At 55.4% G+C, this 23,019-nt stretch overlaps 1 protein-coding gene across 1 annotated transcript in view; it reads left to right on the top strand.

Annotated features, from left to right (window-relative positions):
• Nucleotides 1–23,019, top strand: part of MED12 (mediator complex subunit 12) — a 98,269-nt gene that overhangs the window by 57,733 nt on the left and 17,517 nt on the right. Inside the window, 12 exon segments of the mRNA XM_038748411.1 lie at nt 95–264; nt 2,043–2,222; nt 2,390–2,461; nt 4,010–4,131; nt 5,886–6,047; nt 7,455–7,566; nt 7,662–7,751; nt 14,644–14,753; nt 14,852–14,987; nt 16,197–16,358; nt 16,451–16,849; nt 20,069–20,219. Of these exon segments, the coding sequence (XP_038604339.1) occupies nt 95–264; nt 2,043–2,222; nt 2,390–2,461; nt 4,010–4,131; nt 5,886–6,047; nt 7,455–7,566; nt 7,662–7,751; nt 14,644–14,753; nt 14,852–14,987; nt 16,197–16,358; nt 16,451–16,849; nt 20,069–20,219 (1,866 nt within the window).

Here is a 23,019-nt window from a genome sequence, read left to right on the forward strand (position 1 = left end):
CGGCGGGCGAGGGGTCCGGGACCACCCTCCCGCCGGGGTTGGGGGGGGGATCCGGCTCAGACGGGTCCGCGTCCCCCCCATCCCCCCTGCCCAGGGGACGCGGAGCTGAAGGGCGCCAGCTTCACGGTGGCCGGCGGGCCGGACGAGCTCCCGGAGGAGGACGGGGCGGGCGGCGGGCGGAGGCCCGGCGGGCGCAGCGTGTCCGTGGAGACGGCCAGCCTCGACGTCTATGCCAAGTACGTGCTGCGGAGCATCTGCCAGCAGGTCAGTGTCCTGGACCGCTTCCTCCTCCTCCTCCTCCTCCTCGGGCCCTTTGACCTCCCCCATCCCACCCCAACCTCGGCTCTCTCGTCTCCCCTCTCCCCACCTCGGTGTCCACTCGCCCCGTCCTTCCCCACCCCGACGTGTTTCCCTTCACCCCCCATTCCTCCTCCCCCATTCCTCCTCCCCCATTCCTTCTCCCCCATCCCTTTCCCCTCATTCCTTCTCCCCAATCCTTCTCCCCATCCCCTCTCCCCATATTCCTTCTCGCTCATTCTTTCTCCCCATCGCTTCCCCCTCATTCCTTCTCCCTCATACCTTCTCCCTTATTCCTTTTCCCTCATATCTTCCCCCTTATTCCTTTTCCCTCAGTCTTTCCCCCATCGATTTCCCCATTCCTTCTCCCTCGTTGCTTCTTCCTCATTCCTTCTCCCCCATTCCCTCTCCCCATATTCCTTCTCCCTCATTCTTTCTCCCCATCCCTTCCCCCTCATCCCTTCCCCCTCATTTTTTCTCCCCATCCCTTCCCCCCCATCCCTTCCCCCTCATTTTTTCTCCCCATCCCTTCCCCCCTCATCCCTTCCCCCTCATTCTTTCTCCCTCATACCGTCTCCCTTATTCCTTTTCCCTCAATCCTTCTCCCCATCACTTCTCCCCCATTGCTTCTCCCCCATTGCTTCTCCCCCATTCCTTTTCCCTCATTCCTTTTCCCTCATTCCTTTTCCCTCATTCCTTTTCCCTCATTCCTTTTCCCTCATTCCTTTTCCCTCATTCCTTCTCCCTCATCCCTTCTCCCTCATCCCTTCTCCCCAATCCTTCTCCCTTGTTACTTCTCCCACATTCCTTCTCCCCTCATTCCTTCCCCCTCATTTTTTCTCCCCATCCCTTCCCCCCATCCCTTCCCTCTCATTCTTTCTCCCTCATACCGTCTCCCTTATTCCTTTTCCCTCAATCCTTCTCCCCATCACTTCTCCCCCATTGCTTCTCCCCCATTGCTTCTCCCCCATTGCTTCTCCCCCATTCCTTTTCCCTCATTCCTTTTCCCTCATTCCTTCTCCCTCATCCCTTCTCCCTCATCCCTTCTCCCCAATCCTTCTCCCTTGTTACTTCTCCCACATTCCTTCTCCCCTCATTCCTTCTCCCCGATCCCTTTTCCCTCCTCATTCCTTCTCCCTCATACCTTCTCTCTTATTCCTTTTCCCTCATTCCTTCTCCCCATCCCTTCCCATTCCTACTCCCTCCATTCCTTCTCCCTCTATTCTTTCTCCCCCATTCCTTCTCTCTCATACCTTCTCCTTCATCCCTTCACCCCCAATTCCTTCTTCCTCATAACTTCTTCCTCATTCTCCCTCTTCTCTTACCTTTTCCCCCAGTTCCTTCTCCCCTGATTCCTTCTCCCCTGATTCCTTCTCCCCCAGTTCCTTCTCCCCTGATTCCTTCTCCCCCGATTCCTTCTCCCCCATTCCTTCTCCCCCCATTCCTTCTCCCCATCCCTTCTTCCCCGATTCCTTCTCCCGCATTCCTTCCCCTATCCCTTTTCCCCCGATGCCTTCTCCTCCCTCCCCAGTTTCCTCTCCTCTCCCCGTCTTCCCTCTCCACCTCCAGATCCCCTTCCCCTTGTCCCTTCTCTCCCCCCCAGGTCTCCCCTGCCGGCCCCCCGAATCTCTTCTCCCACTCCCCCGACCCCCGGCCGAGCCCGGCCTCCCACCCCGCCCGTCTCCCCTCCCCTCCCGGTGTCCCGTCCCCCGCGGGGTCTCGGACCGTGTGGTTGGGACCCGCAGGAGTGGGTGGGCGAGCGCTGCCTCAAGTCCCTGTGCGAAGACAGCAACGACCTGCAGGACCCGGTGCTGAGCAGCGCCCAGGCGCAGCGCCTCATGCAGCTCATCTGCTACCCGCATCGGCTCCTGGATCACGAGCACGGCGACAACCCCCAGCGCCAGCGCATCAAGCGCATCCTCCAGGTAGCCGCGGGACCGGAAGGCGGGTGGGTGGCGCCCGGGGTCGGCCGGCCGCCGGCCCTCCCGGGCCCCGACTCTTGCCCGGGTGGTCCCTGATCTGCCCCGCCGCCCTGGAGGACCTCGAGGTGACCAGACAGCTGTGGGGGGGGGCGGCGGGGCTTGTGTCCCAGAACCTAGACCAGTGGACCATGCGTCAGTCATCTCTGGAGCTGCAACTCATGATCAAGCAGACGGCCAGCAACGTGAGTGACCGCGGGACCGCCCCTGACCGCCATAGGGGGGGCACCAGGTGGGACGAGCGCTGTACTGAGCGCCTGGGAGAGGGCCGTGCAACAAGAACTAGACGCGGGCCCGACCCACGACCTGCTGGCCCTGCCCATGACCAGATGAGAGGGGACGGTGGGTGGAGCTGAGGATTGTGGGTGGAGCTGGGGATTGTGGGAGGACTGTGCGTGGTCCGGAGATGGGGGAGGGGGGAGCTAAGGATTGTGGGAGGAGCCAGGGACCCGGGGAGGGGGGAGCTGAGGATTATGGGCGGGGCTAGGGGATGGGTGTGGGTGCAGCTAAGGATTGTGGGAGAATCCTGGGCAGAGCCGGAGATGGGGGGTTGTGGAGCTAAGGATTATGGGTGGGGGTGGGAGGGGTGGAGCTAAGGATTGTGGGAGGAGCCAGGGATGGGTGGGGGTGGGGCTAAGGATTGTGGGAGGAGCTAGGGGATGAGTGGGGGTGCAGCTAAGGATTGTGGGCGTTGCTAAGGATTGTGGGAGGAGCTAGGGGCTGGGTGGGGGCGGAGCTAAGGATTATGGGAGGGGCCTGATACGGATGAGGGTGGCGCTAAGGATTGTGGGAGGAGCTAGGGGCACCCTGGGGGTGCAGATAAGGATTGTGGGTGCAGCTAAGGATTGTGGGAGGAGCCTGATACTGATGAGGGTGGAGCTAAGGATTGTGGGAGGAGCTAGGGAATGGGTGGGGGGGCAGCTAAGGATTGTGGGTGTTGCTAAGGATTGTGGGAGGAGCTAGGGGCTGGGTGGGGGCAGAGCTAAGGATTATGGGAGGAGCCCATTATGGAAGAGGGTGGAGCTAAGGATTATGGGAGGAGCCTGATATGGATGAGGGTGAAGCTAAGGATTGTGGGAGGAGCTGAGGATTGTGGGTGGAGCCGGGGTTGGGTGGGGGCGGAGCTAAGGATTATGAGAGGAGCCTGATATGGATGAGGGTGGGGCTAAGGATTGTGGGTGGAGCAGGGGTTGGGTGGGGGCAGAGCTAAGGATTATGGGAGGAGCTAAGGATTGTGGGTGGGGTTGGGTGGGGGTGGAGCTAAGGATTATGGGAGGAGCCCCATACGGATGAGGGTGGCGCTAAGGATTGTGGGTGGAGCCCCATACGGATGAGGGTGGCGCTGAGGATTGTGGGAGGAGCTAGGGGACGGGTGGGGGTGCAGCTAAGGATTGTGGGAGGAGCTGGGGACAGGTGGGGTGGAGCTAAGAATTGTGGGAGGAGCCCGATACGGATGAGGGTGGAGCTAAGGATTGTGGGAGGCGCTAAGGATTGTGGGGGGGGCCCAATATGGATGAGGGTGGGGCTAAGGATTGTGGGAGGAGCCAAGGATTGTGGGTGCAGCCAAGGATTGTGGGGGGAGCCGGGGTTGGGTGGGGCGGAGCTAAGGATTATGGGGGGAGCCTGATGCAGATGAGGGTGGGGCTAAGGATTGTGGGAGGAGCTAAGGATCATGGGAGGGCGGGGCCAGAGGAAGGGGATGGCAGCCCCCCTCCCCTCGGCCCCCACCCCAGGAAATGAACTCCCTCCTGGAGAACATCGCCAAGGCCACCATCGAGGTGTTCCAACAGTCGGCCGAGACCGGAGCCGCCACGGGCCCCTCACCCCCCAGCAGCAAGGCCAAGCCCGTGCTCAGGTGGGGGCGCCTTCATTCTTTCAGTCGGTCCTATGTACTGAGCGCTTCCCGGGTTCGAAGCCCTGGACGAAGCGCTGGCGGGGCGGGGGGGGAGCAGTGGAACGACCGATAGGTGCGTTCCCCGCCCACAACCTGCTCTCCGTCCAGAGGGGAAGACAAAAATTCATAAAAATAATAATAACGACGGCATCTGTTCAGCGCTTACTGTGTGCCGAGCACTGTGTTAAGCGTCCCGGGGGGATACGGGGTCATCGGGTTGTCCCCCGTAGGGCTCACAGTCTTCATCCCCATTTTCCAGATGAGGGAACTGAGGCCCAGAGAAGTGTAGAGGCCCAGGGTCACACAAGCAGACACGCGGCGGGGCCGGGATTAGAACCCGCGTCCCCCGACTCCCCAGCCCGAGTTCTTGTCGGTTTATTAAGCGCTTCCTATGTGCCCCAGCCCGGGCTCTTGCCAGTAGGCTATTTATTAAGCGCTTCCTATGTGCCCAGCACCGTTCTAAGCGCCGGGGTGGATGAGGGGTAATCAGGTCGTCCCCCGTGGGGCTCACAGTCTCCATCCCCATTTTGCAGATGAGGGAACTGAGGCCCAGAGAAGTGAGGCGGCCGGCCCAGGGTCACACAGCAGTCAGGTGGCGGAGCCGGGATTAGAACCCGCGTCTTCTGACGCCCAAGCCCGGGCTCTACCCACTGAGCCACGCTGCTTCTCATAAATAGATAAATTACAGATATTTGCCCCGGGGGACGCCACTCTTCATCCACCCATTCATTCAGCCGTATTTATCGAGCGCGTGCCGTGCGCAGAGCGCTGTACTGAGCGCTTGGGAGAGGACGATATAATACGAAACAGAGCCATTCCCTGCCCGCAAAGAGCTGGCAGCCGGAGAGGGAGGTGGGCGGTGAGAAGCAGCGCGGCTCAGTGGAAAGAGCCCGGGCTTTGGCGTCAGAGGTCGTGGGTTCGAATCCCGGCCCCGCCAACTGTCAGCTGACTCGGAGCGAGTCACTTCACTTCTATATATAGTGTATATATGTGTGTGTATATATATATATGCACTACATATATATATATATACACACTACATATATATACATATGCACACACTATATGTATATACATATGTATGTATGTATATATATACGCTATATACACTATATATATTGTATATATGTATACAGTGCTCTGCACACAGTAAGTGCTCAATAAATACGATTGATTGATTGATTGACATATATATGTTTGTACATATTTATTACTCTATTTTACTTTTACATATCTATTCTATTTATTTTATTTTGTTACTACGTTTTGTTTTGTTCTCTGTCTTCCCGTTCTAGACTGTGAGCCCGCTGTCGGGTAGGGACCGTCTCTCTATGTTGCCAACTTGTCCTTCCCAAGCGCTTAGTCCAGTGCTCTGCACACAGTAAGCGCTCAATAAATATGATTGATTGCAATACGACTGACTGAATGAATGAATACGATTGAATGAATATTATTAATCATAATGGCATTTATTAAGCGCTTACTATGTGCCCAGCACTGTTCTAAGTGCTGGGGAGGTAACTCTGGGCCTCAGTTCCCTCTTCTGTAAAATGGGGATGAAGACCGTGACCCCGCCGGGGGACAACCTGATGGCTTTGTAACGTCCCCAGCGCTTTGAACAGTGCTTGGCACGTAGTAAGCGCTTAATAAATGCCGTTATCGTTTATTGGGCGGGGGGCGGGGGGGGTCTGACGCCCTTTGTCTCCCGTCCTCAGCTCCCTGGAGCGCTCCGGGGTGTGGCTGGTAGCCCCGCTGATCGCCAAGCTGCCCACCTCGGTTCAGGGCCACGTGCTCAAAGCCGCCGGCGAGGAGCTGGAGAAAGGGCAGCACCTGGGCTCCTCCTCACGCAAGGAGCGGGACCGGCAGAAGCAGAAGAGGTGAGGGGTCGGGGGTCAGGGGTCGGGGGATAGGGCCCAAGGGGTCAGGGGGCAGCTGGAGAAGGGGTGGCCCCGGGGTTCCTCGCGGAAGGAAGGGGGATGGACAGAAGTGGAAGAGGTCAGGGGCTGGGGTCAGGGGTCAGAGGTCAGGATGGGGGGGGTGTGAGGGAAGAGGTGGAGGAAGGCCGGCCCCTGGCCACTTCCCTGCTCAAGCAAAAGGGGTCAAGGCTCAGGTAAGGGGCTGGGGTCGGGTCAGAGGTCAGGATGGGTGGCGGGGGGTGGGGGGCGGTGTCGAGAGAAGAGGTGGGGGAAGGCCGGCCCCTGGCCGCCTCCTTGCTCAAGCAGAAGGAGTCAAGGGTCAGGGGAGGAGCTGGAAAAGGATGGTGTCCTCAGGAGGGGTCAGAGGTCAGGACAGGGAGTGGGGAGGTCAAAGGAAGAGGTGGAGGAATGTCGGTCCCTGGCCGCTTCTTCGCTCAAAGCAGAAGGGGTCAAGGGTCAGGGGAGGAGCTGGTGAAGGGTGGTGTCCTCAGGAGAGGTCAGGGGTCAGAGGTCAGGACGGGAGTGGGGGGGGTCGAGGGAAGAGGTGGTGGAAGGCCGGCCCCTGGCCGCTTCTTTGCTCAAAGCAGAAGGGGTCAAGGGTCAGGGGAGGAGCTGGCGAAGGGTGGTGTCCTCAGGAGAGGTCAGGGGCTGGGGTCAGAGGTCAGGATGGGGGGGGTCAAGAGAAGAGGTGAAGGAAGGCCGGCCCCTGGCCGCCTCCTTGCTCAAGCAGAAGGGGTCAAGGGTCAGGGGAGGAGCTGGAGAAGGATGGTGTCCTCAGGAGAGGTCAGGGGCTGGGGTCAGGGGTCAGAGGTAATGGTGGGGGGGGGGTGAGAGAAGAGGCAGGGGAAGGCCAGCCCCTGGCCGTTTCTTTGCTCAATCAATCAATCAATCGTATTTATTGAGCGCTTACTGTGTGCAGAGCACTGTACTAAGGGCTTGGGAAGTAAGCAGAAAGGGTCGGGGGAGAAGGGGCAGCCCCTGGGTTCCTCATGGAAGGAGGGGGACTGACCGAAGCGGAAGGGGTCAGGGGTCAGAGGGCAGGACTAGGAGGGGTGGGGGAATGGAGGGAAGAGCCGAAGAAAGGCCAGCCCCCTGGCCGCCTCCTCGTTCGAGGAGCGGACCGGCAGAGGGGTCAGGGGTCAGGGGTCGGGGGAGGAGCTGGAGAAACAGTGCCTTCAGAAGAGGTCAGGGGCTGGGGTCAAGGGTCAGGACTCGGGGGGGGGGGGGGGGGATGGAAGGAAGAGCCGGAGAAAGGCCAGCCCGTGGCCTCCTCGTTCAAGGAGCGGGACCGGCGGAAGGGGGCGACGGGGAGGGGAGCGAGGCGGGGGTCCCGGGGGTCCACCCGCCCACCCTCCCTCCCCCCCGCAGCATGTCCCTGCTGAGCCAGCAGCCCTTCCTGTCGCTGGTGCTCACGTGTCTCAAGGGGCAGGACGAGCAGCGGGAGGGCCTCCTCACCTCCCTCTACAGCCAGGTGCACCAGGTGAGCGCAGGAAACAGGGGGCCGCCCTCGGGGGGCTGAGGGGAGGGTCCGGGGGGCGGCCCGCGGCCCAGCCCCTGTCTGCCCCCCGCCCCCAGATCGTCAACAACTGGCGGGATGACCAATACCTGGACGACTGCAAGCCCAAGCAGCTGATGCACGAGGCCCTGAAGCTGCGGCTCAACCTGGTGGGTACCCCCCTGCCCCGGCCCGGGGCATTCTGGGAGGCGGAAGGCCGCGGGTTCTAATCGTGCCGGGCCTCGGTGACCTCATCGGGAAAACGGGGGTGGAGACCGGGAGCCCCACGCGGGACTGCGGCCCACCCGATGAGCGTTTACCCCCCCCCACAGCGCTTAATACAGTGCCCGGCGGATACCGTCATCACTGTGAGCCCATTGCTGGGTAGGGACCATCTCTCTGTGTTGCCAACTTATACTTCCCAAGCGCTTAGTCCAGTGCTCTGCATGCAGTAAGCGCTCAATAAATGCGGCTGAATGAATGAATGAATACGGTTGAATGAATATTATTAATCATAATGGCATTTATTAAGCGCTTACTATGTGCCCAGCACCGTTCTAAGCGCGGGGGAGGTAACAAGGTGATCGTTGTCCCACCGGGGGCTCCTGGCGTTAATCCCCATTTTCCAGATGAGGGAACTGAGGCCCGGGGAAGCGAAGTGACTGGCCCAAAGTCCCACAGCTGACAAGCGGCGGAGCTGGGATTTGAACCCGGGACCTCTGACTCCAAAGCCCGGGCTCTTTCCAATCCTAGTGGATTGAGCCCCGGCCTGGCAGTCGGAAGGCCCTGGGTTCTAATCCTGGTTCTGTCGTGATCCGCTGGGTGACCTTGGGCGAGTCACTTCCCTTCTCTGGGCCTCAGGGTGACCTCGTCTGGAAAATGGGGACGGAGACCGCGAGCCCCACGGGGGACGGGGACTGGGTCCAACCCGCTTTGCTTGGATCCACTCCGGCGCTTAGTACAGCACCCGGCCCCCGCTCTCCAAAGGCCCAGGCTTTCGGCCCTTCCCTGCTTTCTGACTGGCTGGGCTCCTGGGCCCCTCCGCTCTGATTGGCCAGAGAGTCTCTAATTCATTCATTCGGACTTACTGAGCGCTTATTGTTTGCAGAGCACTGTCCTGAGCGCTTGGGAGGGGACAATGCAGCAATAAACAGACACAGTCCCTGCCCTCGGCAAGGCCCCCCTCTGCCCCCAGGCCAGGTTTCCAGGCCCCTGCTCTCTGATTGGCTGGGTTCCCGGGCTCCTGCTCTCTGATTGGCCGGATTCTCAGGCCCCCATCTCTCTGGCCAGGCTTCCAGGCCCCCTCCCTGCTCTCTGATTGGCCAGGCTTCCCGCCCCCTTACTGCTTTCTCACTGGCTGGATTTCTGGGCCCCTGCTCTCTTGATGGGCTGGGCTCCCGGGCCCCTGCGGTCTGATTGGCTGGGCTCCCAAGTCCCTGCTTTCTGATTGGCTGGGCCCGAAGCCCCTACTTTCTGACTGGCTGGGCTCCCAGGTCCCTGACTTCCAATTGGCCATCCTCCCAGGTCGCTGCCTTCTGATTGGCTGGACCCCGACGCCCCTATTTTCTGACTGGCTGAGCTCCCAGGTCCCTGCCTTCTGATTGGCTGGGCCCCGAGGCCCCTACTTTCTGACTGGCTGGGCTCCCAGGTTCCTGCTTTTCTGATTGGCCGTTCTCCCAGGTCCCTGTCTTCTGATTGGCCGGGCCCTAAGGCCCCTACTTTCTGACTGGCTGAGCTCCCAAGTCCCTGCTTTCTGATTGGCCAGGCCCCGAGGCCCCTACTCTCTGACTGGCTGGGCTCCCAAGTCCCTGCCTTCCGATTGGCCATCCTCCCAGGTCCCTGCTTTCTAATTGGCCGGGCCCCGAGACCCCCTGTTTTCTGACTGTCCGAGCTCCCAGGTCCCTGCCTTTCTGATTGGCAGCGTGGCTCAGTGGAAAGAGCCCGGGCTTTGGAGTCAGAGGTCATGGGTTCAAATCCCAGCCGTGTGACTTTGGGCGAGTCACTTCACTTCTCCGGGCCTCAGTTCCCTCATCTGTCAAATGGGGATGAGGACGGGGAGCATCCCGTGGGACAACCTGATCACCTTGTAACCTCCCCAGTGCTTAGAACAGTGCCTGGCACAAAGTAAGCGCTCAACAAATACTATTATATTATTATTATAATTATCGTCGTCATCATCATTATTATATATTATCATTGACATATTATATATTACATAATAATATCATCATCATCATCAATTGTATTTATTGAGCGCTTACTATGTGCAGAGCACTGTACTAAGCGCTTGCGAAGTACAAATTGGCAACATCTAGAGACAGTCCCTACCCAACAGTGGGCTCACAGTCTAAAAGGGGGAGACAGAGAACAAAACCAAACGGCAGCAAACCTTGTGACTCCCAGGCCCCTACCCTGTAATCATCGATTGTATTTATTGAGTGCTTACTATGTGCAGAGCACTGTACTAAGCGCTTGGGAAGTACAAATTGGCAACATATAGAGACAGTCCCTACCCAACAGTGGGCTCACAGTCTAAAAGGGGGAGACAGAGAACAAAACCAAATGGCAGCAAACCTTGTGACTCCCAGGCCCCTACCCTGTCATCATCGATCGTATTTATTGAGCGCTTACTATGTGCAGAGCACTGGACTAAGCGCTTGGGAAGTACAAATTGGCAACATATAGAGACAGTCCCTACCCAACAGTGGGCTCACAGTCTAAAAGGGGGAGACAGAGAACAAAACCAAATGGCAGCAAACCTTGTGACTCCCAGGCCCTTACCCTGTCATCATCAGTCGTATTTATTGAGCGCTTACTGTGTGCAGAGCACTGTACTAAGCGCTTGGGAGTACAAGTTGGCAACATATAGAAACAGTCCCTACCCAACAGTGGGCTCACAGTCTAAAAGGGGGAGACAGAGAACAAAACCAAATGGCAGCAAACCTTGTGACTCCCAGGCTCCTACCCTGTCGTGATCAATAGTATTTATTGAGCGCTTACTGTGTGCAGAGCACTGTACTAAGCGCTTGGGAAGTACAAATTGACAACATATAGAGACAGTCCCTACCCAGCAGTGGGCTCACAGTCTAAAAGGGGGAGACAGAGAACAAAACCAAACGGCAGCAAACCTTGTGACTCCCAGGCCCCTACCCTGTCATCATCAATTGTATTTATTGAGCGCTTACTATGTGCAGAGCACTGTACTAAGCGCTTGGGAAGTACGAATTGGCAACATATAGAGACAGTCCCTACCCATCAGTGGGCTCACAGTCTAAAAGGGGGAGACGGAGAACAAAACCAAATGGCAGCAAACCTTGTGACTCCCAGGCCCCTACCCTGTCCCCATGTAGCAGACAAACGGCAGCAAACCTTGTGACTCCCAGGCTCCTACCCTGTCATCATCAATCGTATTTATTGAGCGCTTACTATGTGCAGAGCACTGTACTAAGCGCTTGGGAAGTACAAATTGACGACATATAGAGACAGTCCCTACCCATCAGTGGGCTCACAGTCTAAAAGGGGGAGACAGAGAACAAAACCAAATGGCAGCAAACCTTGTGACTCCCAGGCCCCTACCCTGTCATCATCAATCGTATTTATTGAGCGCTTACTCTGTGCAGAGCACTGTACTAAGCGCTTGGGAAGTACAAATTGGCAACATATACAGTCCCTACCCAACAGTGGGCTCACAGTCTAAAAGGGGGAGACAGAGAACAAAACCAAATGGCAGCAAACCTTGTGACTCCCAGGCCCCTACCCTGTCATCATCAATCGTATTTATTGAGCGCTTACTATGTGCAGAGCACTGAACTAAGCGCTTGGGAAGTACAAATTGACAACATAGAGAGACAGTCCCTACTCATCAGTGGGCTCACAGTCTAAAAGGGGGAGACAGACAACAAAACCAAACGGCAGCAAACCTTGTGACTCCCAGGCCCCTACCCTGTCATCATCAATCATATTTATTGAGCGCTTACTATTTGCAGAGCACTGTACTAAGCGCTTGGGAAGGACAAATTGGCAACATCTAGAGACAGTCCCTACCCAACAGTGGGCTCACAGTCTAAAAGGGGGAGACAGACAACAAAACCAAACGGCAGCAAACCTTGTGACTCCCAGGCCCCTACCCTGTCATCATCAATCGTATTTATTGAGCGCTTACTATGTGCAGAGCACTGTACTAAGCGCTTGAGAAGTACAAATTGACGACATATAGAGACAGTCCCTACCCATCAGTGGGCTCACAGTCTAAAATGGGGAGACAGAACAAAACCAAATGGTAGCAAACCTTGTGACTCCCAGGCCCCTACCCCGTCATCATCAATCGTATTTATTGAGCGCTTACTATGTGCAGAGCACTGTACTAAGCGCTTGGGAAGTACAAATTGGCAACATATAGAGACAGTCCCTACCCAACAGTGGGCTCACAGTCTAAAAGGGGGAGACAGAGAACAAAACCAAATGGCAGCAAACCTTGTGACTCCCAGGCCCCTACCCTGTCATCATCAATCGTATTTATTGAGCGCTTACTAGGTGCAGAGCACTGTACTAAGCGCTTGAGAAGTACAAATTGACAACATATAGAGACAGTCCCTACCCATCAGTGGGCTCACAGTCTAAAAGGGGGAGACAGAGAACAAAACCAAATGGCAGCAAACGTTGTGACTCCCAGGCCCCTACCCTGTCATCATCAATCGTATTTATTGAGCGCTTACTATGTGCAGAGCACTGTACTAGGCGCTTGGGAAGTACAAATTGGCAACATCTAGAGACAGTCCCTACCCAACAGTGGGCTCACAGTCTAAAAGGCGGGGAGACAGAGAACAAAACCAAACGGCAGCAAACCTTGTGACTCCCAGGCCCCTACCCTGTCATCATCAATCGTATTTATTGAGCGCTTACTAGGTGCAGAGCACTGTACTAAGCGCTTGGGAAGTACAAATTGACAACATATAGAGACAGTCCCTACCCAACAGTGGGCTCACAGTCTAAAAGGGGGAGACAGAGAACAAAACCAAATGGCAGCAAACCTTGTGACTCCCAGGCCCCTACCCTGTCATCATCAATCGTATTTATTGAGCGCTTACTCTGTGCAGAGCACTGTACTAAGCGCTTGGGAAGTACAAATTGGCAACGTATACAGTCCCTACCCAACAGTGGGCTCACAGTCTAAAAGGGGGAGACAGAGAACAAAACCAAATGGCAGCAAACCTTGTGACTCCCAGGCCCCTACCCTGTCATCATCAATCGTATTTATTGAGCGCTTACTATGTGCAGAGCACTGTACTAAGCGCTTGGGAAGTACAAATTGACAACATATAGAGACAGTCCCTACCCATCAGTGGGCTCACAGTCTAAAAGGGGGAGACAGACAACAAAACCAAACGGCAGCAAACCTTGTGACTCCCAGGCCCCTACCCTGTCATCATCAATCGTATTTACTGAGCGCTTACTATGTGCAGAGCACTGTACTAAGCGCTTGGGAAGTACAAATTGGCAACATAGAGAGACAGTCCCTACCCAACAGTGGGCTCACAGTCTAAAAGGCGGGGAGACAGAGAACAAAACCAAACGGCAGCAAACCTTGTGACTCCCAGGCCCCTACCCTGTCATCATCAATCGTATTTATTGAGCGCTTACTAGGTGCAGAGCACTGTACTAAGCGCTTGGGAAGTACAAATTGACAACATATAGAGACAGTCCCTACCCAACAGTGGGCTCACAGTCTAAAAGGGGGAGAGAGAACAAAACCAAATGGCAGCAAACCTTGTGACTCCCAGGCCCCTACCCTGTCATCATCAATCGTATTTATTGAGCGCTTACTATGTGCAGAGCACTGTACTAAGCGCTTGGGAAGTACAAATTGACAACATGTAGAGGCAGTCCCTACCCAACAGTGGGCTCACAGTCTAAAAGGGGGAGAGAGAGAACAAAACCAAATGGCAGCAAACCTTGTGACTCCCAGGCCCCTACCCTGTCATCATCGATCGTATTTATTGAGCGCTTACTATGTGCAGAGCACTGTACTAAGCGCTTGGGAAGTACAAATTGGCAACGTATAGAGACAGTCCCTACCCAACAGTGGGCTCACAGTCTAAAAGGCGGGGAGACAGAGAACAAAACCAAACGGCAGCAAACCTTGTGACTCCCAGACCCCTACCCTGTCATCATCAATCGTATTTATTGAGCGCTTACTATGTGCAGAGCACTGTACTAAGCGCTTGGGAAGTACAAATTGGCAACATATAGAGACAGTCCCTACCCAACAGTGGGCTCACAGTCTAAAAGGCGGGGAGACAGAGAACAAAACCAAACGGCAGCAAACCTTGTGACTCCCAGGCCCCTACCCTGTCATCATCGATCGTATTTATTGAGCGCTTACTATGTGCAGAGCACTGTACTAAGCGCTTGGGAAGTACAAATTGACAACATATAGAGACAGTCCCTACCCATCAGTGGGCTCACAGTCTAAAAGGCGGGGAGACAGAGAACAAAACCAAATGGCAGCAAACCTTGTGACTCCCAGGCCCCTACCCTGTCATCATCGATCGTATTTATTGAGCGCTTACTCTGTGCAGAGCACTGGACTAAGCGCTTGGGAAGTACAAATTGGCAACGTATAGAGACAGTCCCTACCCAACAGTGGGCTCACAGTCTAAAAAACCAAACGGCAGCAAACCTTGTGAGTCCCAGGCCCCTACCCTGTCATCATCAATATAATATATGCATGTAATATATGACATAATATATTATTATAATCTAACATGATATTATTACATTAATATAGTGTGATATTATGTAATATATCATTTATATTTTAATATGTTATTGTTGTGTATTATTCTACCATTATTGGCCGGTCCCCGAGACCCCCTACTCTCCGACTGGCCGGACTCCCGGTTCCCCGCCTTCCGATGGGCCGGGCCGCTGCTCCCTGCCCAGCCAACCCCGGGGTTCCCGCGTCCCGGTTGGCCGGCCCCCTGGGGCCCCCGCGTCCCGATTGGCTGGCCCCCGGGGCCCCCGTGGCCCCCGCTTTGTGACGGGCCGTCCCCCTCCCGGCAGGTGGGCGGCATGTTCGACACCGTCCAGCGCAGCACCCAGCAGACGACGGAGTGGGCCGTTCTCCTCCTGGAGGTCATCATCAGCGGCACCGTGGACATGCAGTCCAACAAGTAATGCCCAGCCGGACCGGCCCCCCCGCCAACCCCACGGCCCCCCGGTTTTCCGGTCCCGCCGACCTTTGACCCCGTCCCCCCACTCCACCCCGCAGCGAGCTGTTCACCACCGTGCTGGACATGCTGAGCGTCCTCATCAACGGCACGCTGGCGGCGGACATGTCCAGCATCTCGCAGGGCATCATGGAGGAGAACAAGAGGGCCTATATGAACCTGGTCAAGAAGCTGCGGGTGAGTGGGGGGGCCCGGGGCCCCCTGGCATCCTCCCCCCGGGCCTTGCCATCGCCCCCCGAGTTGGCGCCCTGTCCGGCCGACCCTCCCTGGGCCGCCCGCCCATGCCATCTGCCCACTTCCCGTCCCCCCGCAACACGCCGCCCGCCCAGCCCATGTCCTGTCCGTGCCCCATCTGCCCATCCCCGCCGCCCATGCCATCTGCCCACTTCCTATCCCCCCCACGGATGCCCAGCCCAAGCCATCTGCCCACTTCCAGTCCCCCCCCACACCGCCCACCCACACCATCTGCCCACTTCCCGTCCCCCCCACATGCCGCCCGCCCAGCCCGTGGCCCATCTGTGCCCCACCTGCCCACCCCTGACACCCAGCCCACGCCATCTGCCCACTTCCTGTCTCCCCACATGCCATCTGCCAGCCCCCGACGCCCAGCCCACGCCATCTGCCCACTTCCTGTCTCCTCACATGCCATCTGCCAGGCTGACACCCAGCCCACGCCATCTGCCCACTTCCTGTCTCCCCACGTGCCACCTGCCCGCCCCCGACGCCCAGTCCATGCCCTCTGCCCACTTCCAGTCTCCCCACATGCCACCTGCTGGCCCCCGACGCCCAGTCCATGCCCTCTGCCCACTTCCTGTCTCCCCACATGCCACCTGCTGGCCCCCTATGCCCAGCCCACGCCATCTGCCCACTTCCTCTCTCCCCACATGCCACCTGCCAGCCCCTGATGCCCAGCCCACGCCATCTGCCCACTTCCTCTCTCCCCACATGCCACCTGCCAGCCCCCGACGCCCAGCCCACGCCATCTGCCCACCTCCTGTCCCCCCACACTCCGCCCACCCAGCCAGTGCCCTGGCCGTGCCCCGTCTGCCCACTTCCTGTCTCCCCACACACCCCGTGCCCACCCCCGTCCGGGCCCCATCCGCCCTCCCCCGATGCCCAGCCCACACCGTGGGCCCACTTCCCGTCTCCCCTCATGCCATTCTCGACCGCGAGCCCGCTGTTGGGTATACGTTGCCAGCTTGTCCTTCCCAAGGGCTTAGTCCAGTGCCCTGCACACAGTAAGCGCTCCATAAATACGACCGAATGACCCACGCCCCGCCTGTGCCACATCTGCCGGTCCCCCACGCCTTCCCGTACCCCCCGCGCCGCCCGCCCACCCCGGCGCGGCGAGGGCGGCAGACCGACCGGCCCCTCCCGGCCCCGCAGAAGGAGCTGGGGGAGCGCCAGTCGGACAGCCTGGAGAAGGTGCGCCAGCTGCTCCCGCTGCCCAAGCAGACGCGCGACGTGATCACCTGCGAGCCGCAGGGCTCCCTCATCGACACCAAGGGCAACAAGATCGCCGGCTTCGACTCCATCTTCAAGAAGGAGGCAGGTGGCCGGCGGGCGGCGGGGGGGCGGGCGGCGGCGGGGCGGGCGGCGGGGCCCAGACGGCCGCCCTCCTCCCGCCCCGCCGCCCGCAGGGCCTGCAGGTGTCCACGAAGCAGAAGATCTCGCCGTGGGACCTGTTCGAGGGGCTGAAGCCGTCGGCGCCGCTGTCGTGGGGCTGGTTCGGGACCGTGCGCGTGGACCGGCGGGTGGCCCGCGGCGAGGAGCAGCAGCGCCTGCTGCTCTACCACACCCACCTGCGCCCGCGGCCCCGGGCCTACTTCCTGGAGCCCCTGCCCCTGCCCCCCGAGGACGAGGAGCCGCCGCCGCCGCCCGCCCCGATGGAGCCCGAGAAGAAGCCCCCCGAGCCGCCCAAGCCCGACAAGGCCGCCCAGGCCCAGCCCCCCGCCGCCACCGCCGCCGTCGCCGCCGAGGAGCGCAAGAAGAAGCCGTCCAAGAGCAAGAAGCGCAGCCAGGCGGCCGGCAAGGCCGAGGTGAGCGGCCGCCCGGGACGCGGCTCCTCCTCGTAATAACGTTGGCATTGGTTAGGCGCTCACTATGTGCCAAGCACTGTTCTAAGCGCCGGGGGGGATACGAGGTCATCGGGTTGTCCCGGGTTCTCGTAATACTAATGTTGGTCGTACGGTCATCGGGTTGTCCCGGGTTCTCGTACTAATCGTGTTTGGTATTGGTTAAGCGCTTACTATGTGCCAAGCACTGTTCTAAGCGCCGGGGGGGATACGAGGTCATCGGGTTGTCCCGGGTTCTCGTAATAATCGTGTTGGTAGTAGTTAAGCGCTTACTATGTGCCAAGCACTGGTCTAAGGGCCGGGGGGGATACGAGGTCATCGGGTTGTCCTGGGTTCTCGTAATAATAATGTTGGTATTAGTTACCGCTTGGCACTTACTATGTGCCAAGCACTGTTCTAAGCACTGGGGGGGATACGAGGTCATCGGGTTGTCCCGCGTTCTCATAATAATCGTGTTTGGTATTAGTTAAGCACTTACTATGTGCCAAGCACTGTTCTAAGCGCCGGGGGGGAGACGAGGTCATCGGGTCGTCCCGGGTTCTCGTAATAATAATGTTGGTCGTACGGTCATCGGGTTGTCCCGGGTTCTCGTAATAATCATGTTTGGTATTGGTTAAGCGCTTACTATGTGCCAAGCACTGTTTTAAGCGCCGGGGGGGATACGAGGTCATCGGGTTGTCCCGGGTTCTCGTAATAATAATGTAGGTATTTAAGCGCTTACTATGTGCCAATCACTGTTCTAAGCACCGGGGGGGATACGAGGTCATCAGGTTGTCCCGGGTTCTCGTAATAATAATGTTGGTCGTACGGTCATCGGGTTGTCCCGGGTTCTCGTAATAATCGTGTTTGGTATTGGTTAAGCGCTTACTATGTGCCAAGCACTTTTCTAAGCACCGGAGGGGGGATACGAGGTCATCGGGTTGTCCCGGGTTCTCGTAATACTAATGTTGGTCGTACGGTCATCGGGTTGTCCCGGGTTCTCGTAATAATCGTGTTTGGTATTAAGTGCTTACTATGTGCCAAGCACTGTTCTAAGCGCCTGGGGGGGATACGAGGTCATCGGGTTGTCCCGGGTTCTCGTAATAATCGTGTTTGGTATCAGTTAAGCACCTACTATGTGCCAAGCACTGTTCTAAGCGCCGGGGGGGATACGAGGTCATCGGGTTGTCCCAGGTTCTCATAATAATAATAATAACAGTAATAATAATGTTCCTATCTGTTAAGCACTTACTATGTGCCCGGCACTGTTCTAAGTGCTGGGGGCGATACAAGGTCATCGGGTTGTCCTGGGTTCTCATAATAATAATAATAATAATTAATAATAATAATAATAATGATAATAATAATAATGTTGGTATGCAGGGCCTTCCCCGCATCAGTTGCCCCCCGACCCGGTCCATCTCCAGTCATTCAGTTGAGCACTTCCCATGTGCAGAGCACTGGACTAAGCGCTGGGGAGAGGACAATACAACAATAAAACAGACAGTCGCTGCCCACAGCGAGCTAACAATGTAGAGGGTGAGCTCCTTTGGTCAGTCGGCGGTATTTATTGAGCACTTCCCGTGTGCCGAGTGCTGGACTGAGCGCTGCGGAGAGGACAACGAGCCCACCGTCTAGAGCTCCTTCGGTCAGTCGGTATTTATTTATTGAGCGCTTCTCGGGTGCCGAGCGCTGAACTAAGCGCTGTGGAGAGGATGGTAAGTGGGCGCAGTCCCTCTCAACAACGAGCTGACTGTCCAGAGCTCCTTTGGTCAAACAGTGGTATTTATTGAGCGCTTCCCGTGTGCCAAGCACTGTTCTAAGCACTGGGGAGAGGACAGTAAACGGACACAGTCCCTGCCCACAACGAGCCGACCGTCCAGAGCTCCTTCGGTCAGTCGGCGGTATTGAGCGCTTCCCGTGTGCCGAGCGCTGTACTAAGCGCTGGGGAGAGGACAGTAAATGGAGACAGTCCCTGCCCACAACGAGCCGACCTTCCAGAGCTCCTTCGGTCAGTCGGCGGTATTTATTGAGCGCTTCCCGTGTGCTGAGCACTGTTCTAAGCGCTGGGGAGAGGACAGTAAATGGAGACAGTCCCTGCCCACAACGAGCCAACCGTCTAGAGCTCCTTTGGTCAATCAGTGGTATTTATTGAGCGCTTCCCGTGTGCCGAGTGCTGTACTAAGCACTGGGGAAAGGAGAGTAAGAGGGCCCAGTTCCCGCCCCCAACGAGCCGACCCTACCCACCATCCGAGAAGCAGCGGAAAGAGCCCAGGCTTTGGGTTCAAATCCTGGCTCCGCCAGTTGTCAGCTGGGTGACTTTGGGCCGCGTGGCTCAGTGGAGAGAGCCCGGGCTTCGGAGTCCGAGGTCATGGGTTCAAATCCCGGCTCCGCCCCTTGTCAGCTGGGTGACTTGGGGCCAGTCGCTTCCCTTCTCCGGGCCTCGGTTCCCTCACCTGGAAAATGGGGGTGAAGCCCGTGAGCCCCCCCTGGGACAACCCGATCACCTTGTCCCTCCCCCCGCGCTTAGAACAGTGCTCGGCACATAGTAAGCGCTTAACAAACGCCGCTGTTGTTATTCGGGCAAGCCGCTTCACCCATCTGGAAAATGGGGGTGAAGACCGGGAGCCCCCCGGGGGGACAACCTCCCCCAAAGCGCTTAGAACAGTGCTTGTTCTCATCTAGTCTAGTCCCCTTCTATCATCATCATCATGAATCGTATTTATTGAGCGCTTACTATGTGCAGAGCACTGGACTAAGCGCTTGGGAAGTACAAATTGGCAACATATAGAGAGGGTCCCTACCCAACAGTGGGCTCACAGTCTAAAAGGGGGAGACAGAGAACAAAACCAAACATACTCACAAAATAAAATAAATAGAATAGATAGGTACAAGTAAAATAAAGAAATAGAGTAAATAAATAGAGTAAATAAAATAGAGTAAATAAAATAGAATAGAATAAAATAAAATAAAATAAATAAAATAGAGTAAATAAAGGGAGCCCGCTGTTGGGTAGGGACCGTCTCTGTATGTTGCCAACTTGGGCTTCCCAAGCGCTCTGCACACAGTAAGCGCTCAATAAATACGACTGATCGATTGATCGGCACGTAGTAAGCGCTTAATAAATGACGCCATTATTATTATTATTATTATTATTATTATTATTATTATTATTATTTATTATTATTATCCTCCCCGCTGCAGGACTTCGGGCTGGGCCCGGGCCGCGGCGGCCCGTACCCCGTGGCGGTGCCCACCGACGTCATGCACCACCAGGCCGGGACGCCCGGCGCCCGGATCAACTACGGACAGTCGCCCGCCGGCCTGTACCCCCAGAACCAGCCCCTGCCCGCAGGTGAGCCTCCACGGGGGCCGGGGAGGGGGGCTTAGGGCTGGAGACCCCCACCCTGCCCGCAACATTCGCTCATTCAGTCCTATTTAGTGAGCGCTCACTGCGTGCGGAGCACTGTACCAGTCAATCAACCGATCAATCGTATTTATTGAGCACTTACTGTACTAATCAATCAATCGGTCGTATTTATTGAGCGCTTACTGTGTGCGGAGCACTGGACTAAGCGGTCGGCAGCATCTAGAGACGGGCCCTGCCCGACAGCGGGCTCGCAGTCTAGGAGGGGGAGACGGACGACCGAAACGAAACAGACCAACGGAATAAATAGAATAAATATGCGCAAATAAAATAGAGGTCGTAGGAGGAAACTGAGGCACAGAGGAGCGACGTGACTCCCCCAGAGTCACACAGCTGACAGTGGGCGGAGCCGGGATTTGAACCGGTGTGCAGATAAAATTAATAAATAGAGGTAATAGGAGGTAACTGAGGCACGGAGGAGTGAAGTGACTCGCCCAAAGTCACACAGCTGACAGTGGGCGGAGCCGGGCTTTGAACCCATGACCCCTGACTCCCAATAAATAAGTATTTATTATATTATAAATATTTAAATATTTAATTAAATATATAATATCGATTAATTTAATATCAATATTAAATATTTAATTAAATATTTAATTAAATATTTAATATTAATATTAATTAATTTAATTTAAATATTAAATTTATTATTATCCATTATTAATTATTCGATTAATTTGATTTAATTAATTAAATTAATTTAATTGAATATTTAATTTATTTATTAATAGGTAAATATTTATTCATGAATAACTATTTATTAATAGATAAATATGAATATTTAGAGAATATTTAATGCTTTAGCGAAGCAGCGTGGCTCAGTGGAAAGAGCCCGGGCTTTGGAGTCCGAGGTCATGGGTTCAAATCCCAGCTCCGCCACTTATCAGCTGGGTGACTTTGGGCAAGTCACTTCACTTCTCTAGGCCTCAGTTACCTCATCTGTAAAATGGGGATGAAGACTGGGAGCCCCCCCAGGGGACAACCTGATCACCTTGTGAACCTCCCCAGCGCTTAGAACAGTGCTTTGCACATAGTAAGCGCTTAATAAATGCTATCATTATTATTATTATTATCATTATTATTATTATTATTACTAAGCCCTTGGGAAGCCCAAGCCGGCAACATCGAGGGGCGGTCCCTGCCCAACGGCGGGCTCGCAGTCTAGAAGGGGGAGACGGACGACAAAAAGAAAACATACGGAATAAAATAAATAGAAGAAATATGTGCAAATAAAGTGGAGGTAATAGGAGGAAACTGAGGCACAGAGGAGCGAAGTGACTCGCCCAAAGTCACACAGCTGGCAGTTGGCGGAGCCAGGATTTTAGACTGTGAGCCCACTGTTGGGTAGGGACTGTCTCTATATGTCGCCAACTTGTACTTCCCAAGCGCTTAGTCCAGTGCTCTGCACACAGTAAGCGCTCAATAAATACGATTGACTGATTGAGTTGAACCGATGTGCAAATAAAATTAATAAATAGAGGTAATTGGAGGTAACTGAGGCACAGAGGAGCGAAGTGACTCGCCCAAAGTCACACAGCTGACAGTTGGCGGAGCCGGGATTTGAACCGATGTGCAAATAAAATTAATAAATAGAGGTAATAGGAGGTAACTGAGGCACAGAGGAGTGAAGTGACTCGCCCAAAGTCACACAGCTGACAGTTGGCGGAGCCCGGATTTGAACCCATGTGCAAATAAAATTAATAAATAGAGGTAATAGGAGGTAACTGAGGCACAGAGGAGTGAAGTGACTCGCCCAAAGTCACACAGCTGACAGTTGGCGGATCTGGGATTTGAACCCATGACTCCTGACTCCCAATAAATAAATATTCATTTATTAGTAAATAAATAAATATAAATATTGAGTGAATATTTAATGCTTTAGAGAAGCAGCGTGGCTCAGTGGAAAGAGCCCGGGCTTTGGAGTCAAAGGTCATGGGTTCAAATCCCGGCTCCGCCAATTGTCAGCTGTGTGACCTTGGGCAAGTCACTTCACTTCTCTGGGCCTCAGTTCCCTCATCTGGAAAATGGGGGTGAAGACTGGGAGCCCCGCGTGGGACAACCCGATCACCTTGGAACCTCCCCAGCGCTTAGAACAGTGCTTTGCACATAGTAAGCGCTTAATAAATGCCATCATTAAATAAATATGAGTTTATTTATAAATGAATAAATCTGTACAAACATCTATACAGGTGCTGTGGGGAGGGGAAGGAGGTAAGGCTGGGGGGGATGGCGTGGGGGCGACGCCATCCTGTTGTCCCGGCCTCGGGGCATCCCCCCCAATCTGCTCTGCTGGCAGAGAAGCGGTGCGGCCTCGTGGGTAGAGCCCGGGCCTGGGCATCGGCAGGTCATAATTGTAATAATAATAATAATAATAGTAATAATATTAATAATAATAATGGCATTTGTTAAGCGCTTACTATGTGCCAAGCACTGTTCTATGCACTGGAGAGGTTACAAGGTCATCAGGTTGCCCCAATAATAATGATGATGGCATTTGTTAAGCGCTTACTACGTGCCGAGCACTGTTCTAAGCACTGGGGAGGTTACAGGGTCATCAGGTTGTCCCAATAATAATAATAATAATAATAATAATAATGGCATTTGTTAAGCGCTTACTACGTGCTGAGCACTGTTCTATGCACTGGGGAGAATACAAGGTCATCAGGTTGTCCCAATAATAATAATAATGATGGCATTTGTTAAGCGCTTACTACGTGCAGAGCACTGT

The sequence above is a fragment of the Tachyglossus aculeatus genome, chromosome 6, assembly GCF_015852505.1.
Source record: "Tachyglossus aculeatus isolate mTacAcu1 chromosome 6, mTacAcu1.pri, whole genome shotgun sequence".
In the NCBI taxonomy this organism is placed as follows: domain Eukaryota; kingdom Metazoa; phylum Chordata; class Mammalia; order Monotremata; family Tachyglossidae; genus Tachyglossus; species Tachyglossus aculeatus.